Source organism: Bos mutus, chromosome 19 (assembly GCF_027580195.1).
Source record: "Bos mutus isolate GX-2022 chromosome 19, NWIPB_WYAK_1.1, whole genome shotgun sequence".
NCBI lineage: Eukaryota > Metazoa > Chordata > Mammalia > Artiodactyla > Bovidae > Bos > Bos mutus.
In genome coordinates, this window is record NC_091635.1 from 26,406,286 (window position 1) to 26,424,743 (window position 18,458).

The 18,458-nt window shown below is 48.5% G+C and overlaps 1 protein-coding gene across 1 annotated transcript in view; it reads right to left on the minus strand.

The window, feature by feature from the left end:
• The window catches only part of PLXDC1 (plexin domain containing 1), a 66,642-nt gene that overhangs the window by 41,772 nt on the left and 6,412 nt on the right, over positions 1–18,458 (minus strand). Inside the window, exon 2 of the mRNA XM_070389770.1 lies at positions 16,770–16,948. Coding sequence (XP_070245871.1) covers positions 16,770–16,948 — 179 coding nt within the window. The remainder of the gene's footprint in view (positions 1–16,769; positions 16,949–18,458) is intronic.

An 18,458-nucleotide genomic window follows, 5' to 3' on the forward strand; every position in this document is an offset into this window, starting at 1 on the left:
GTGCTACTGGGGGATCCTGGGACAGGATCAGCTCCTTCTTGGAGTTCCCAGGAAGCCTTCCAATGGCACATCTTAACTGACAGCAAGGAGATCAAACCAGTCCTAAAGGAAATCAACCCTGAATATTCACTGGAAGGACTGATGCTCAAGCTGAAGCTCCAACAAGGACGGCATCCTCCCCCATCACTGATGGCAGGTGATACAAGTGCCCGGCCCTGACGGCAGGTGACAGACACAAGAGCCACTGGACTCAAGCAAGTCTCTGGACAGCACTCCCACAGGCAGGACATCAGGCACACGGGAAGGTGCCTCCAGTTCCCCGTCTTCTCCTCTCCAAACGCTCGTACCATCACCTGAGGAGGGCCTTTCAGTCAAAAGACCTGAATTGGTACAGTTGCAGCTTGAAGCACATCCCTTGGGCTGTATTCCTGTCTGGAATGGGGAAGGGTAGGAGGAATTTGAGATGCAGGCAAGGGGAGAGGATGAGAAAAACAGTTCTCTGTCAAAGGAGGAAAGGAGGGAGGGAGGGAAGGAAGGAAGGACGTCTCCTGATGCCTCAAGCTCTTCTGCAAGGAAGTGAAGCTAACGAGGGAGATGCTTCCAGGCCATGCAAGGAAACCCTGATTCCACCTGCTCAGACTCGAAGCAGGTGCTGGTAGTCCAGTGGTTAAGACTGCATTTCCAACACAGGCGGCATGGGTTCGATCCCTGGGCAGGGAGGTTCCCCATGCTGCCACCTGACCCAAAACCACAACAATAGACCCAGAGGAAGTGTACTCAGTCCCGTGGCTGAGAGTGCAGCAGGGCAGCATGTGAGGAGCACAGTCCTCTGGTGTAATCAGGGCCTTGCCCTAAGTGTGACTGCTGTTCCATAGAAAGGAAAAGGAAGCCAGCCCTCACATGTGGCTTCAACAAATATATGCTGCATAAGTGAAAAAGAGACCAAGTTGAGGAGGGTCTCGAAAGACAGAGAAAGCAGCCCTGGTTCCTGATGGCTTTCTAGGTCCGAGGTCAGGCTGGAAGGTCAGGCTTCATCTCTAGCCCATGGATCCCATGGCAAGTCTCTGAACTCTCTCTATAAAGCTTTCCCAAGACAGCTTGAATGGCTCCTTGGAACCAAAAGAGCCCTAAAGACAACAGTTGTGCTCTAGGGGTGATCAGAGGAAGGATTTTGAGGGATACCCCAGATAGTCCTTCACCAGCATAGACAGCAAGAATCTACATGGAAAGAGAGAAATGAGAAACTAAATTTCTGGGAGAATTTGTCCTTGGCTGCCATGTTTTTTCTTCTACAAAGTCAATCGTCACTGGCTTCTGGACTTGGTGGTGGCTTGGAATTTGGCAGCCATGGGGGTGCTTCCTGTCTGCCACTGCAGGTCCCTTATCATGTGCCACCAGCATGCAGTTTGGATGGTGCAAGCCCACTCATGGTAGACACTGAAAACTGTCTCCCAGTAATCATCCTCCTCTCCTTCCTTCAGTAGCAGAATCGCCCAGTTCTTGTTAGACACATGGTCATCCAGCTAGATCACATTTCCCTGCCCTCCTTAGAGCTACATGTAGCTATATGACTATGTCTGACCAATGGAAGATGAGAAGAATGATTGCCCTCAATGGGAATTAAGGGGCTCTCACCTTTCTTAGTTTCCATTGGCTGGGATGCAGATGTGATGGCAGGAGCTGAAACAGCCATTTTGGACCATAACATGAGAGATAAATGTTGTAGAGGGAAGCTGGGTCTCTAACACCATGGAGACACTACAGCAACTCCTGCTTACTTATGCTCACACTATTACATGTAAGAGAGGAATAAACCTCTTTCATGTCTAAGTACCTTGTCAGTTGGTCATTTTTACAACAGCTGAATCTGTATCCTAATTAATACAAGCTTCTAAATGGCCTCCTCAGGCCACTCAATCCGAAGCCTTCTTCACTGTTTTCCAGATAGATACGTCTCCTGAAAGGGCTTCCCAGGTGGCTCAGTGGTAAAGAACCTGCCTGCCAATGCAGGAGCTGCAGGTTTGATCCCTGGGTTGGGAAGATCCTCTGGAGGAGGAAATGGCAACCCAACCCAGTATTTTTCCTGGGATAATCCCTGGACAGAGGAGCCTGGCGGGCTACAGTCCATGGGGTCACAAAGAGTCAGACACAGCTGAAGTGACTGGGCACAACAAAGAAAAAGGATTTAGAGGCTTGCCTGGCAGTGAACTCACCTGAGGAATTCACACACTTCACAGCTGACACCACATTTGACCTGCTATCTGTGGGGCAGACCTGTTACCCTAGAGGGCAGCCTTCCAGGCACTGTGGCCAGAGGCTTGAAGCTGTGATGGAGGTGACACTACAGAAGAAGGTCAGAGAGCGCAGCACAAGCCAGACCACTTGGCAAGTCCACCAAAGGGAACCATGTTTCCTTGAAATGCCCGCAGGAAGCCCCAGTGGGTAAACCACATTCATTTGGGGAAGCAGCATGATGTGGCTTTCAAATCTTTTTGGCCATGAAACCCTTTCTTCCAATTAACCTTCTTCCATGGAGGCGCAATACATAAATTACATCTAAGTAGAGCACTCTGCAGGGAGAAAAGAGAAGCCCTGGAACCCAGCCTGCTGTTCTGTTTCCTTCTCTGCCACCCTTCATCCACAGTGGCCCCTGGAGTACCTCTGGGAACCCTTAGGGTTCTGTGGACTGCAACTTGAAAACCACTGCTCTAGGATCAAGGGCAGGGGCTGCGGAGTTAGCCGACCCAAGTTCAACAACTAGCCCCACTATATAATAGTTGGTGCCACACATTCCTCTCCCCCCTGAGCGTCAGTTCCCTCATCAGTAACCTTTCTCACAGAGCTCTTGCAAGGATTAGACAAAACATAAGCACATAAAGCTCTTAGCCCAGCATCCACAGTAGGGGTTTGAAAAGTGGGAGTTATTATGATGAATCTGTTGAACCTTTCCAGGAAAGGTCTTGATTGTGGAGGCTGCCTCCTCAAAACCATCCCCAGTTCCATCTTCAGCTCCTGCTGTTTCAGTGTCTCTTCTGCCTCAATTATTCATGCCGGGAGCCTGCCAGGCACTTCATTTCTGACAGCGGGGCAGCATTTACCTTGGCTGAGCTCAAGCCGTTTCTGGACAGGATCTCTGGCTAAGCTGTCACCATCAGCCCATCACCTGCCAGCCAACTGGCAGGTGGAAATGCTGGGGCAGGCAACCAAGTGCACCCTGCAGGGCCTGTTGAAGAAGCCAGGCTGGCCGTGCTGGTTAGAATGGTGGGCCAGACAGCTGGGTCCAACCCAGGACATGCTGAGGGGATTACTGGGTATCCCATTGCCTGCCTCCACTGCTCTAGGAGGCCTTACAAGGCCAGTGGAAATGTTTTCTAGATCCCTGCTACTCAAAGTGTGGCCCAGGGACCAGCACCTTCAGATTCACCTGAGAGCTCACCAGAAATGCAGAATCCAGGTGCGTGTGTGCTAATCACCTCAGTCGTGTCTGACTCTCTGTGACCCTATAGACTGTAGCCCGCCAGGCTCCTCTGTCCACGGGATTCTCCAGGTAAGAATACTGGAGTGGGTTGCCATTTCCTACTCCAGGAAATCTTCTCAACCCAGGGATTGAACCCACATCTCTTATGTCTCCTGCATTGGCAGGCGGGTTCTTTGCCAGTGGTGCCAGCTGCAGAATCCAGACACAACTGCTGGATCAAAATCCACATTTACACAAGCTTCCCAGGGCATTATTTGGCACAATAAAGTTTGAAAAGCTCTGGTCAAGAAGCGCCCTCTGTGTGGACCAGCATGTCACTCGTTTTTGTCTCTGAGGTCTCCGAGGACAGAAAGGCCTGAGTTCTCATCCTGGCCCTGCCACTCACTAGTTGTGCAACCGTCGCCCAGCACTTTGGTCTCTGTTCCCAGATAGTATTAGAAACACTTGTTTCCTGGAGTGTTGTTGTTCAATTGCTCAGTTGTGCCCAACTCTTTGTGACCCCATTGACTGCAGCACGCCAGGCTTCCCTGTCCTTCACCAACTCCCAGAGGCTTGCTCAAACTCATGTCCATTGAGTTGGTGATGCCATCCAACCATCTCGTCTTCTGTCGTCCCCTTCTCCTCTTGCCTTCAATCTTTCCCAGCATCAGGGTCTTTCCCAATGAGTCGGCTTTTTGCATCAGGCAGCCAAAGTATTGGAGCTTCAGCTTCAGTATCAGTCCTTCCAATGAATATTCAGGACTGATTTCCTTTAGGATTGACTGGTTTCATCTCCTTGCTGCCCAAGGGACTCTCAAGAGTCTTCTCCAGCACCACAGTTTGAAGGCAACAATTCTTTGGCGCTCAGCCTTTTTTATTGTCCAGCTCTTACATTCATACATGACTACTGGAAAAACCACAACTTTGACTATACTGGCCTTTGTCATTGAGTGGATGAAATGTAAGGCCGGGGAGTGAGGCCAGCTCTCAGGGAGGGCTCCTTTAGTTTCCCTCACCTCATGCACCTACATAATAACCTTGATTTGCCCTCTTGAGGCATTCAAGCCTCAGACTGAAATAAACCATATGGAAAACTGTCATCACAGAATTGTAGAAAGTAGGTCCCAATGGGTTAGCCTGGAAAGGGCTTTGGACGACAGAGGCTTTGATATGGTGCTGAAGACCTGGGGTAAAGAGGTGTCAGGGTGCATGAGGCTGACCTGAGAAGGTGCTGAAAGAGGGGTTTGGACCAGGCTTGGAAAGAGGGTGTGAACCGGCTTTCTAGACAAAGCATTTTTTAATACCCCCTGACGCTTCATGGAAATGGAAGAATCATCTTATCCTGACACTGATTCAATATGTGGGCTTTTGGAGGAGTACCTATCAGTCAACCAGAGATTTTGACAGCATCAATATATTTCACCTAATCACAGAGAATTAGAACAAGGAACCAAAAAAAAAAAAAAAAAAACAGGCCTCCTCCACCCATCACCTGGTCCCATTCTGGCATATTTCCTTCTAGTCTTTTTCATCTGGATGTAATTTCACGTGGCTATAATCCTGCTGACTATCCAGTTGTGTGGACGGCTTCTGTCATGTTTCATGATATCTGAAGCAGTTTCTGATGCTGAACATGGTCTTTTAACAATCATTTGTAAATGAGTCATGACCATCTACTCAGAAGAAAACCCATAATTTTCTTAACTATCTCCTTATTCGGGAGCACTTAGATAGTTTCCAGTTCTTATGATCTATTTTTCTATTTTAAATACTACTCTGATGAATTTGTTGATACACTTTTCATATCCAGAATTATCATCCCTGCTTCAAAGCCTCTGATACAAAGCAGTGCTTCTCAAGTTTTAATGTGCATAAGAATCATCTGGGAGTCAGATTCTGTTTCTGCAGGTCTGAGGGGCCTGAGCAACTGCATTCCTAACAAGCTCCCACTATACAGTGAGGAATTGTGATAATATGAAGAGTAGCCCCTAAAGCTTCAAGGCCAGGAAATCCTCCTTTGTGGCTGGGGTCCCATTTTTGTACTTCCAGCTAAGATCTGGGGGGAAAACCACTACTCATTTTTCCTAGACCTTTCTGATTAACTTTTCAATCAATTAGCTTAACTGATTTTTATGAAAACTCTGTGAGACATTTAGGTGAGGAAACCGAGGTTTAGAGTGACAATGCAGCAAAGATACACACTATTTACCATATTGGGACCAGATTAAGATGACCCGCTGTCCCAGTATGCCTGAGACCGAGGGGGTCTCCCAGGATGCTGGACATTCAGTGCCAAAAACAGGACCATCTTGGGAAAACACAGATGGCTGGTCACTTAACCAGAGCCTAATTCAGAGTCAGCTAATGTCTGTCATTCCCAACCCCAGGCCCCTTTATGTAGGTTAGTGTATGACACCTTTGCCATTAGGCAAGAGCGTCCTCATGTGACAATGCAGAAATGGGCTCAGAGAGGTTAAGAAACCCGCCTAAGACAAAAAGACAAATCACCCAATTTCACAAATGGGCAAAAGAAAAATAAACGGGCAAAGGACATAAGTAGACATTTCTCCAAAGAAAATATACAAATGGCCAACAAGCACAAGAAAAGAAGCTCAGTATCATTAGTTACTCAGTTCAGTTCAGTTCAGCTCAGTCGCTCAGCCGTGTCTGACTCTTTGCGACCCCATGAATCACAGCACGCCAGGCCTCCCTATCCATCACCAACTCCCGGAGTTCACTCAAACTCATGTCCATCGAGTCGGTGATGCCATCCAGCCATCTCATCCTCTGTCATCCCCTTCTCCTCCTGCCCCCAATCCCTCCCAGCATCAGGGTCTTTTCCAATGAGTCAACTCTTCGCATGAGGTGGCCAAAGTACTGGAGTTTCAGCTTTAGCATCATTCCTTCCAATGAAAACCGAGGACTGATCTTCTTTAGGATGGACTGGTTGGATCTCCTTGCAGACCAAGGGACTCTCAAGAGTCTTCTCCAACACCACAGTTCAAAAGCATCAATTCTTCGGTGCTCAGCTTTCTTCACAGTCCAACTCTCACATCCATACATGACCACTGGAAAAACCATAGCCTTGACTAGATGGACCTTTGTTGGCAAGGTAATATCTCTGCTTTTGAATATGCTATCTAGGTTGGTCATAACTTTCCTTCCAAGGAGTAAGCGTCTTGTAATTTCATGGCTGCAGTCACCATCTGCAGTGATTTTGGAGCCCAAAAAAATAAAGTCTGACACTGTTTCCACTGTTTCCCCATCTATTTCCCATGAAGTGATGGGACCAGATGCCATGATCTTCATTTTCTGAATGTTGAGCTTTAAGCCAACTTTTTCACTCTCCTCTTTCACTTTCATCAAGAGGCTTTTTAGTTCCTTTTACTTTCTGCCATAAGGGTGGTGTCATCTGCATATCTGAGGTTATTGATATTTCTCCCGGCAGTCTTGACTCCAGCTTGTGCTTCTTCCAGCCCAGCGTTTCTCATGATGTACTCTGCATAGAAGTTAAATAAGCAGGGTGACAATATACAGCCTTGATATACTCCTTTTCCTATTTGGAACCAGTCTGTTGTTCCATGTCCAGTTCTAACTGTTGCTTCCTGACCTGCATATAGGTTTCTCAAGAGGGCATGTCAGGTGGACTGGTATTCCCATCTCTTTCAGAATTTTCCACAGTTTATTGTGATCCACACAGTCAAAGGCTTTGGCATAGTCAATAAAGCAGAAATAGATGTTTTTCTGGAACTCTCTTGCTTTTTCCATGATCCAGTGGATGTTGGCAATGTGATCTCTGGTTCCTCTGCCTTTTCTAAAACCAGCTTGAACAACTGGAAGTTCACGGTTCATGTATTGCTGAAGCCTAGCTTGGAGAATTTTGAGCATTACTTTACTAGCGTGTGAGATGAGTGCAATTGTGTGGTAGTTTGCGCATTCTTCGGCATTGCCTTTCTTTGGGATTGGAATGAAAACTGACCTTTTCCAGTCCTGTGGCCACTGCTGAGTTTTCCAAATTTGCTGGCATATTGAGTGCAGCACTTTCACAGCATCATCTTTCAGGATTTGGAATAGCTCAACTGGAATTCCATCACCTCCACTAGCTTTGTTCGTAGTGATGCTTTCTAAGGCACACTTGACTTCACATTCCAGGATGTCTGGCTCTAGGTGAGTGATCACATCATCGTGATTATCTGGGTCGTGAAGATCTTTTTTGTACAGTTCTTCTGTGTATTCTTGCCATCTCTTCTTAATATCTTCTGCTTCTGTTAGGTCCATACCATTTCTGTCCTTTATCGAGCCCATCTTTGCATGAAATGTTCCCTTGGTATCTCTAATTTTCTTGAAGAGATCTCTAGTCTTTCCCATTCTGTTGTTTTCCTCTATTTCTTTGCATTGATTGCTGAGGAAGTCTTTCTTATCTCTCCTTACTATTCTTTGGAACTCTGCATTCAGATGCTTATATTTTTCCTTTTCTCCTTTGCTTTTTGCTTCTCTTCTTTTCACAGCTATTTGTAAGGCCTCCTCAGACAGCCATTTTGCTCTTTTGCATTTCTTTTCCATGGGGATGGTCTCGATCCCTATTTCCTGTACAATGTCACAAACCTCCGTCCATAGTTCATCAGGCACTCTGTCTATCAGATCTAGTCCCTTAAATCTATTTCTCACATCCACTGTATAATCGTAAGGGATTTGATTTAGGTCATTAGGGAAACACAAAGCAAAACCATAGTGAGATACTAGATCACACCCACTAGGATGCTATAATTTAAAAAAGAGAGAGAGAGAAAGAACAAATGTTGGCAGGGATGTGGAGAAATGGGAACCCTCATACATTGCTGGTGGGAATGTAATATGGTTCAGTCACTGTGGAAAACAGTCTGGCAGTTCCTCAAAGAGTTTAGCATAGAATTACACTATGACTCAGCAATTTCGCTTCTAGGCATATACCCCAAAGAGCTGAAAATATGTACTCTAACAAGTACACGTAGACATGTTCACAGCAGACTGTTCACAATAGCCAAAAGGAGGAAACCTAAACGTCTATCAACAAAGGAACAGATGAACAAAACTATGGTATATCCATATAATGGAAGACACTATGCAGCCATAAAATGGATAGCCGTGAAAACATTATGCCAGGGGAAAGAGACCAGACATGAAAGATCATATATGGTATTTCATTTATATATGAACTATCCAGAACAGGTGAGTTCATAGAAATAGAACACAGATTGGGGGTTACTTGGGACTGGGGGTGGGGGGTGTGGAGCGACAGCCTAAATCCAGGGTTTCCTTTTGAGGGATGAAAATGTTTTGGGACTAGATAGAGGTGATGGTTGCACAACACTGTGGGCGTGTTAAACGCACTTCACTTTAAAATGGTTAATTTTTTAATGTGAATCTCACCTCAACAAGAAAGAAAGAAAACCAAACAACCAACCGACAGACCAACTAGCTGGCTGAAGGAAAAGGGAAAGGGTCAACGAAAGGGACCTGCGTGGAAGGCAGAGCAGGTCCTTAGGCTGAGCAGCCAGCAGAGGGCACTGTGGCACCCTTCCCGAGCCACGCAGGGGAGACATCCCCAACTGAGAACCCATCAAGTGCCTGGCATTTTGCTCTTGAGTCTCAACTTTGTAAGATCAGTACCTGCTGCTGCTAAGTCGCTTCAGTCGTGTCCGACTCTGTGCAACCCCATAGACAGCAGCCCACCAGGCTCCCCTGTCCTTGGGATTCTCCAGGCAAGAACACTGGAGTGGGTTGCCATTTCCTTCTCCAATGCATGAAAGTGAAAAGTGAAAGTGAAGTCGCTCAGTCGTGTCTGACTCTAGCAACCCCATGGATTGCAGCCCACCAGGCTCCTCCGTCCATGGGATTTTCCAGGCAAAAGTACTGGAGTGGGGTGCCATTGCCTTCTCCGAAGATCAGTACCTACCCGCTCCATTTGAGAAATCTGAAGCTAGTAGGGGTTTGAAACGCCAGGTTCATTAAGTGAGGGTTTTTAAGTGCCCACCCGGCCCAAGGTCTGCCGCTGGTGCATGCCAGATGGAAGGCCAGGCCAGTGGTACTCTTTCCACAGCGCTAAAGACTGAATGTCTGGACTCCATCTTTCACCTCTCAGGACACGCCTCCTTTCACAAAATCTCTTATTTTCTCTCTCTTTGCAATTCAACTCACCACTTTCCTTCCACCCACCTCACCCTCTACCCTCAGGAATCTTCCCCTAGCAGCCTCCTCACCCCATCCCTGCCCCTGAGTGCAGGCACTGGCATGCCTGGGTTCTTCCCTGAGCCATTGCTTGGGGCTCTTCTTGTGTCCCTGCTACGAGTCTGTCTGTCCTGTCTCCCCTAGGCCCTTAGGTCTGGGGAGGGGGCCTTCTAGAGGCTTCGTTTTGGGAGCTGCCTCCTTTGGGGGGTGTAGGAACCAGGCAGACGTTGCGCCCACTTGTCCCTCTCGCTGCCCAACTGTCTTGAATGCTGTGGTCCCTGCCAGCTGCAGAGTTCCTCAGCATTCCTAGGCTTGCCAGGGCGGTCGGATGAGCTGGGAAGTTTTGCTTGGGTCAGAGAGAGAGGAGAGGAATTCAGGGAAGGGAGGCCAGGGGGAATACTGGGGTGAGAGGTGGGGAGTCAGAATTTTCTGTTATGGAGTAAAACTGTTCTATTACGGGGGAACTCCCAAATCTGAATGCTCTTAAACTTGGTTCCTCCCAAACTGTTAACCAGACATGAACCACAGAACCAAGAAAACCCTTCATTTGGATTTGGAAATCCCCAGGTTTGAAGACATTCCCCTTCAGCCTCTTGGAGGATAAACTGTGGCTCTTCCCAGATTTCTGACTTAGCACTACAGCCCTCCGCAACCCCTCCCTCCCCCATAAAATTTCCAGTGTCTCCAGGGCCTCAGGACTGGCCTTGGTGGAAAATCTCTGGAAAGCTTGAGTCCAGACAAGAATCCTGTTTCCACGGGGAAATAGGATGGTAGATGGTGGCAGAGTGGGCGTGAGAATAAAATCCAAGGAGATGGCTCTGAGTCTACCCTGGGAACACAGGCCAGACGCCTCAAAGTTTCCAAAGCAAGAGGTCCGAGTTGAAGGAGCATTGTTGCAAGGTGGCCAGGCAGGAGGTGCTGGGCAGAAGGGACTAGGAAGAAGGGGTTAGGCCAAAGGAGTGAGAAAGGAAGATGGAGGTGGGGGGTGGTGGGGCTGGGCAGAGAAGGTCTGGAATGGGGGCTGGGCAGACAGACTGAGGTGAGGGAGCTGGACCAGGAGGGAAGCTGAGGCCAGGAGGGTAGACTAAGGAGCCATGAAGGAAAATGAGGAGGCTCCTGTGTGGGGTTGGGGGTTGGGTGCAAAAGGGATGGTAGCCCAGGTGCCAGGCCCTCAGCCTCCTGAGCAGAGGGAACCAGAGTCTGGTTCCTTTTGGCACAGAATAGACTGTGATGTGGATAAATGGTGGAAATGTTGTCCTGTGGAAGCCGAAGAAAACTTCCTGAAGCAGACCAAATCCAGCTTGCTGAAATGTCCCCTTTCTGCCACTTCCCTCTCGCTCAGCCCTCTGCTACCAAGATGGAGTTTCCTTTGGAAAAGGAGAACCCAGTTCTCAGAGATGCTGACTGGAGACACAGGAGAAGCAGGAGTCTCTGGGCCCCTTCCCGGGACACCTCAAGAGGGCCCGCTGTCCAGGGTAGGGTGAGCACACAGCCCGGGGGGTGTGGAGGTCTGGCTGTGCTGAAGAGAGGCAGTCATTACCATCCTCCACTGAGAGCTGCTCAGGGCAAGGCCTAATGGGTTCCAGGCCAGGTAGGAATGGAGCACAGACCCCTCTGAGGATTCAGGCACGAGGCCCCCACTCCGGGTCGCAGTGTGTGAACATGTGTTCCGGTGCATATAGGGTATATAAGCGCTGATGTTGTCTTATGTGTGTGGGAGCCCAGGAGTTAGTAGAGTTGGGTCCTTTGAGGCCAGTATGTCCAACGACTCACCCCGGGCAAAACCTCTTCTTCACCAACCCTGTCTTTCAAGGCCTCTGGAGATGGGAAATCCCTGCCTCCTTTGTTCCTTCAAAGGAGGAGCGCCCACCGTGGGCCAGGCACTGGCGACAGAGTGATAAGACAATCTCAGATCTCACGTGCCTCGGTTTCAGGGGAAGAGAGGCAGTAAAAACAAATAGATAATTCCATGCAGGAAGGGATATGAGCTATGGAGAAAAATAACCCTTTCCCTCTGCCCCAGTCCCAACCCTGCAGCTATTAGAAAACAGCCACATCTAGAAGTTTCTCTATTGTGGGCTAAATACCCCAGGCTCCTTCAACCATTTAGACTACTCTGGTTTCTGCATAACTATCTGAAAGGGGACACAAGCCCCTCAGCCATGGTCAAGGAAACAAACACCCTCCCTCCCCACCACAGGATTCCCAGAGCCCCAACCCTTGTCGCCGGGGTTTCTGTGGGTTTCCATGAACACAGCTGGCTCCCACCTCCGTCTTTGGCAGCCACTCCACACTCCTGACTCATCCCAGCCCACAAGCAGTGAGGAGCTCCAACTCTTTTCCTCATGAACCGCTGCTAAGCCACATCTCTCCCACCTGATTTTAAGCTGAAGTGCCAGGATTTATATTTGTCCCGGAAGTTTCATCTGGCCTGAGGCCACCTATCATCCAGCCTACAGAGGAGGGCTTCTGGTTCCTAATCTGACATCTGAACTCTCTTCCGGCTGTTGGAGAAGTCTGATCTAGAAGTTTGATTTTCCAATCTTCTGGGCAGAGCTAGGGAGACCTCTACTGCAGTCAGAGGGGCCTCCTGCCAGGGTGGGGCCGTGCTCCTTCACATGGACTCTTTTTTTTTTCTTTTGGCTGCACCAAATGACATGGGGGATCTTAGTTCCCCAACCAGGAATAGAACACCTGCCCCTCTGCAGTAGAAGCACGGAGTCTTAACCACCGGACCACCAGAGAAGTCCTCCTTCGTGTGGACTCCTGATGTGTTGAGGGGGCCACAAAGCCCCCAGGGTGGTGGAAGTCTTGTGATCAAGTACAGACGCATGGCACCTGAGAAAGCCTCCCCTTCCGGTGATCAATCTGGTAATGGATTTTAAAACTGGCGTGGAATGTTATAGCTCAGAAGTTCCTACAGGTAGAGAACCATCAGGATCATATGGGGGGACTTGAAACAAATGCCCAGCTCCAGTGTTTCTCAACCAGTCAGTTCAGGGTGGAGCCCAAGAATTTGTGTTGTTTTTTAGGCTCTGGGGTTATTGAATCCATACTGGCTCTTAATGATCCCCACTGCCCTTTCTGAACGCCCACAGACAATTGCTTCCAGAAGGCCACGTCTCTGTGGCTCTCTTCTGCAAGGGCCTCTCTGCTCAGACTGGACCATGGTCCTCTGACCGTGGTGTCTGGCCCAGAGCAAATACCAGTTCTTTAACTGATGGCCTAACAAAGCTGGGGGTTGAGGGAGGGGTGAGCCTCCAGGCGTTCCCTTCCTCGGGGTGCCTCCCCTGCCCTGGCCCTCTGTCCCATCACCCCACCATGGCGCCTTGGTTCTGCAGGGTGGAGAAGACAGGGCAGGATGGGAAGTGAATGGGGCTGCCTTCTCTGAGGCTCCACCTCAGGGTTGGTATTAGGGTGAGGTGAGGGAGGCCCTGACTTCGGTCCAACCCTTAAAATGGCACCAGCGAAAAGAACTTATTTACAAACAGAAACAGACTTGCAGATTTTAAAAATGAATTTATGGGGACCCAAGGGGAAACATGGTGGGGAGGGGTAAATTAGGAGCTTGGGGTTAACATACATACAAACTACTAGGTATAAAATAGGTAACCAACAAGGACCTACTGTACAGCACAGGGAACTCTACTCAATGTTCTGTAATAACCTATATGGGAAAAGGATCTGAAAAAGAATGAAAATATGTACGTACAACTGAATCACTATGCTGTATATATACCTAGAGCTGGGCTTCCCTGGTGGTTCAAATGGTAAAGAATCTGCCTGCAATGCAGGAGACCTGGGTTCAATCCCTGGGTTGGGAAGATATCCTGGAGGAGAGAATGGCAATCCACTTCAGTATTCTTGCCTAGAGAATTCTATGGACAGAGGAGCCCAGTGGGCTATAGTCTATGGGTCGCAAAGAGTCAGACTCGACTGAGCAGCTAACACACACACATACCTGAAACTAACACAACATTGTAAATCAACAAGACTCCAATAAAAAAATTTTAAAATAATAAAGTGGCATCAACAAACTCAGCCATCAAGAGAATATTTTAATGCCATATATTTTTAAAATCAAATTAATTAGTTCAATTGATGCCAAAAAGTCCACGATGAACAAAAGGTTAGCATTTTAAATAAAGACAGGATCAGTAATGGTGCCAAGCCACATCGGAGGCTGAGGTAAAGGGAAAAATAAGTCACAGAAACAATGCAGAAAGAGAGTTCAGAGCATGTGTTACCCTGCTCCCTCCCTACCAGGCTGCAGGGCGGCTGGGTCCCTCTCCCATGCACACTGGTGCAGCCCATCCAGCAGCCCCTGTGGCAGAGTGGCACAGCTCTTCCTCCTCTGGGGAGCCTCTCTCCCTGCCAGCTCAGGCTCACGTGGACAGTTTTAGCTGCTCCCTGCTGCAGCTTCTCCTAACATCTTCTCCTCCTTCACCCTGCCCACTCCTGGCCCATCCGTGTATACTGTTCCTACATTAAACTCTTTAAAAAAAAAGAAAGAAAGAAAGAAATGATGCAGGAAAAAGTATTAGAAAAGCTATTACATCCATGACACAAGAACCATAGGAGACTATTTTTTTTTTTAAGAAAAGAATAAATAGCTCATGGAAATTAAAAATATGATAGTAGAAAACAAATTGGTAACATTAAGAAAATAAGGTCGAGGAGACTTCCCTGATGGTCCAGTGGCTAAGACTCTACGCTCCCAATGCAGAGGGCAGGGGTTTGATCCCTGGTCGGGGAACTAGATCCCACATGCCGCAACTAAGAGTTTGTATGCTGTGACTAAAGAGCAAAGATCCTGTGGGCTGCAACAAAGACCCAGCAAAGCCAAGTAAATAAATACTAAAAAAAAAAAAGGGTTGAGAAATCTCCCAGAAAGTGGATCAACAACAACACTTATAAGCCAACAAACAGACAGACAACAAAAATGCAAAGGGATGGACAACAGAAGAGAGAAGAAAGTTTGGGAATCAATTCCCTAGATGGACATCTAATCAAGGGGTCTGGAAGAAAGAACTGAGTAGGTAGTAGAGAGAAGATAGTCAAAGCAATAAAACAAGAAGATTTTCCAGAACTGGTGAATATAAGTGCCTGGGTTGAAATAGCCAGTCAACTGTCCAGAACAGCGAGAGAGAAAGATAGGACAGACACTTTTAGAAGGCTGGGGTTAACTTAAGGTAACACCCTGAAAGCTTCAGGAAAAGCAGTTATCTACAATGAGCATAAGCACGACATCAGACCTCTCAACAGTGACATCAGAAGCCAGACGACCATGTGAGATGCCTGCAAACTCGTGAAGGAAGATTATTTTTAATCTAGAATTCTATATTCAGCCAAACCATCAATCAAGAGTGAGGATAGAATAAAGGCATTTTCAGACATGCAAGTTCTCCAAAGAATTTCTCTTCTTCTATAACCTTTCTCAGGAAGCTAAACAAATGAGGGAGCAAAGCAGGAAAGAAAAGACACAGGATCAAGAGGACAGGGCACCCAGCGAAGAGAGAGACTAGGGAGTTCCAGGATGGCTGCAGGCAGGCAGGCGAGTACCAGGCCAGCGTGACAACAGGAGAGAGATTCCAAAAAAAAAAAAAAAAATAGACAGGTTTGACCACGCCAAAACTTATGTTTGAGGCCAGTGGATGTTTAAGAATACATAGCCATGGACTTTCCTGGTGGTCCAGTGGCTAAGACTCAGTGTTCCAGTGCAGGGAGATGTGGATTTGATTCCTAGTCAGAGAACTAAGAGCCCACACACTGTGCAGTGAAGTCAAAAGATTAAAAAAAAAAAAAAAGTACATATATTGTCGGTAAATACAAAAATCTAAGCAACTAGGCAGGGGTGGGAGGTAGGAAAAGCAAAAATGATACAAGAAAGGAAACAATGATAGTGCTCTGACCGGCTTAGTAGTGAACAATATTTACCTGATAAAGATAAAAAGCAGAGCCTATGGATTTAACAATATCGAGAGCGTCAAACCATGTTTGGGGGAGTATACAGAAGGTCAATCTTCATCTACACAACGGGCAATCAACATACAATGTCTAAACAGATTCATCAAGAGGCAGCTGCATAAGCAAATTACTTAGAAACACGGAGGTAACAGCCAGGTAAAAAGCTCAAGGTGGCATATTCTGAGCAAGGGACAGGCAGGTCCAGAGCGGAGGGGCGGACTGCTTTTATTTTCTGACTTCAGCACTATTGGACCTTTTTGATTGCGTGCGTGTCTTGGATTTAAAAAACGAGTTATTGAAACATAAAGAAATGCCCATCCTCTTGTTGCTTCTCCTTCTGTAGTTTTTCTGCCGCCTGAGAATCCACCCTCTTCGCTTGCAGCCTTGGCCGCCTCCGCTCATGACCACGGGCATGCTCATACAGTCTCTGTCACACACTCACTCTCATCACAGACACAGCAGCCCACGGTGACAGATAAATGTACATAATACACAGTAACCCTCAGACACACACGTGATTACAGAAGCCCCCAGACACAGAAGCCCCCATCAGCTCTTCTGTGGCCGGCCGGGAAGCCGGCCAGCACTGCACAATCTCCATGTCTTCCCTGCTTCACCAGCCCCAGGACTGCCCCAGGCAGAGGAGGTTTTCTCCAGCCACACCACCCTAATTGCCTTCTCTGCTCAGAGTGCCCTGCCCTGGGGCTGAGCAGTGACACCATTAACCCTTTGGGGCCACGTGGTCTGTAGATGGTACAGAAATGGGGTAGGCACAGGGCCAGAGCTGGCAGTCAACGTGACTAGTAATAGCCACCTTCATTCTGCTTCTAGTGGAGGCCCTAAGACATGGAAGAGTCCAGTGTCTTGAACCCTGTGGTAATGCTGTGCATCCTTGAGCAAGTCACTGCCCCTCTCTGAGTCCACAAGGAGGTAGGCAGCCTATGAAGCTCTGAGGTGCTAAGATTTTCTGACCCAGGCTGGGCCGGGCTTCCATCCCCTCCCCTGGGAGCCCTCTCTCCACGCTGACCTCCAGGATCGACCCCAAAGGATACACTTGTGGCTCTGACAAGCTTACAAGGGGCACCTGGGGCCCCCCCACCGCCACTTCCCTCCCCCTCTGTGTCCCTCCAGCACTCACCACCACCCTGGTCCCGTTATCCGGCAGTTTGTCAATGGCCAGGGTGCCCCCACCCAGGTCCTGGCTCAGCTGAGTCCTGTCCAGCTCCGACACCGGGCCAGGGCTCTCTCGGGCTCTCCGATTCCAGCCCCACGTGGTCCCCTGGGTGGCCCCTCCAGAGCCTCGGCCTGCATCCTGACCTGGGAGAAAGGGACAGAAAGCTGAGTCCTGGCAGTCAGAGTGAAGGCCGGGAGGGGGACCAGCCTGCTTATTTTGAGAAGCCCTGACCCCCCTGATACCATCACTGACTCTGGGGACACTGACACCACGGCAGGAGACACCCAGCATGCACCAAGCTCCACCCCACAATCTTTGCATACGGAACACTTGAGCCCTCACTCCAGCCCTCCACTGAAAATCTGATGTTCTCCATTTTTCGAACAGGAATCAGCAGCTCACAGAGGTTAAAGAAGGTCATAGAGCAGATCAGGGATGGAGATAAGTTTCAAACCCAGGCTGATCTGCCCCTAAAGGGTTGATTATTCTCAACCTCACTAGAATCATCTGGGGAGCTTTAAAAATTCCTGGTGTCTGGGTTCTCCACCCCAGAGATTCTGATGTAGTTAGTCTGTGGTGTGGCCTGTGCGTGAGGACACTTAAATGATCCCCAGGAGAGTTTTTGAAAAGCCCTGGACCTAACAAGGCAGACAAGGGTGAGAACAACCACTCTAGTACTTTCCAAACCAATTCCCTATTTCTCTGCCAGAAATGGCACATAATCTCATCTTCCAAGGGACTCCAGGGACTAGAAGCCAGAGAGCAGAGTTATTTTAGTTCAGGGCTTCTCATCGTTGGTACCACTGACATTTTGGACTGGATAATCCCTTGTTGTGGGGGACCGTCCCGTGCATTGCAGGATTGCAGGATTTTTTTTTGCAGCATTCCTGGCCTCTACCCACTCGATGCCAGTAGCCCCTCCTCCCAGGTTATGACAACTGAATATGTCTCTATAATGGAAGCACTGTTTAGTCTTATCACTACCTTGGGCAAGTCACTTTCCCCAGGAAACAAGGAGCTTTACGAATCCATTGAGGATAACAAATGGGTTTCATCTCAAAAGCCGCCTCCAATGGATTAGTGAGAACCAGGAATGCTCTAATGGGGAAGAATTCTGAGGCTCCATTTGGGTTTAGCAGGAAAGATGGTCACGATCAACTGGCAATGTCTGCGGCGGGCACAGGATTGAAGAGTGGCTGCGCCCAGGCCATCTAGCAGCCATTCCTCGACCCAATATTCTCTCCAGTTCCCTCTTGGTCATTAAATGTATTCCAAATGACACAGAAACCATGCTTCCCCATTTCAGAAAAAGAGTTATGCGTGCCCACAAAGACATGTCTTATGCTGTTTCTCCAGCTGCCACACCTGTTATGGACGTGTATATGCCCCAGATGGGAGGAGCTGACATTCCCTGTGACCTCCATCAGTTTCAGGCCTGTGCTGTGTCAGATGCCCTGCCCTACCTGGTCCCCAGAGCTCCCGGAGGTAGCCTTCTCTCCTGCAGCACCCGCCAGAGGTCCAACGATGTGCCCGTCTCCCTGGTAGACTTGGGTTCCCCCAGGACTCTGCCACCTACCGTAAATGTGCATCCTGGTACCTGGCAAACAGTGGGTGCTCAATCACTGCACAACTTAGAACACGATACTGGAGGTA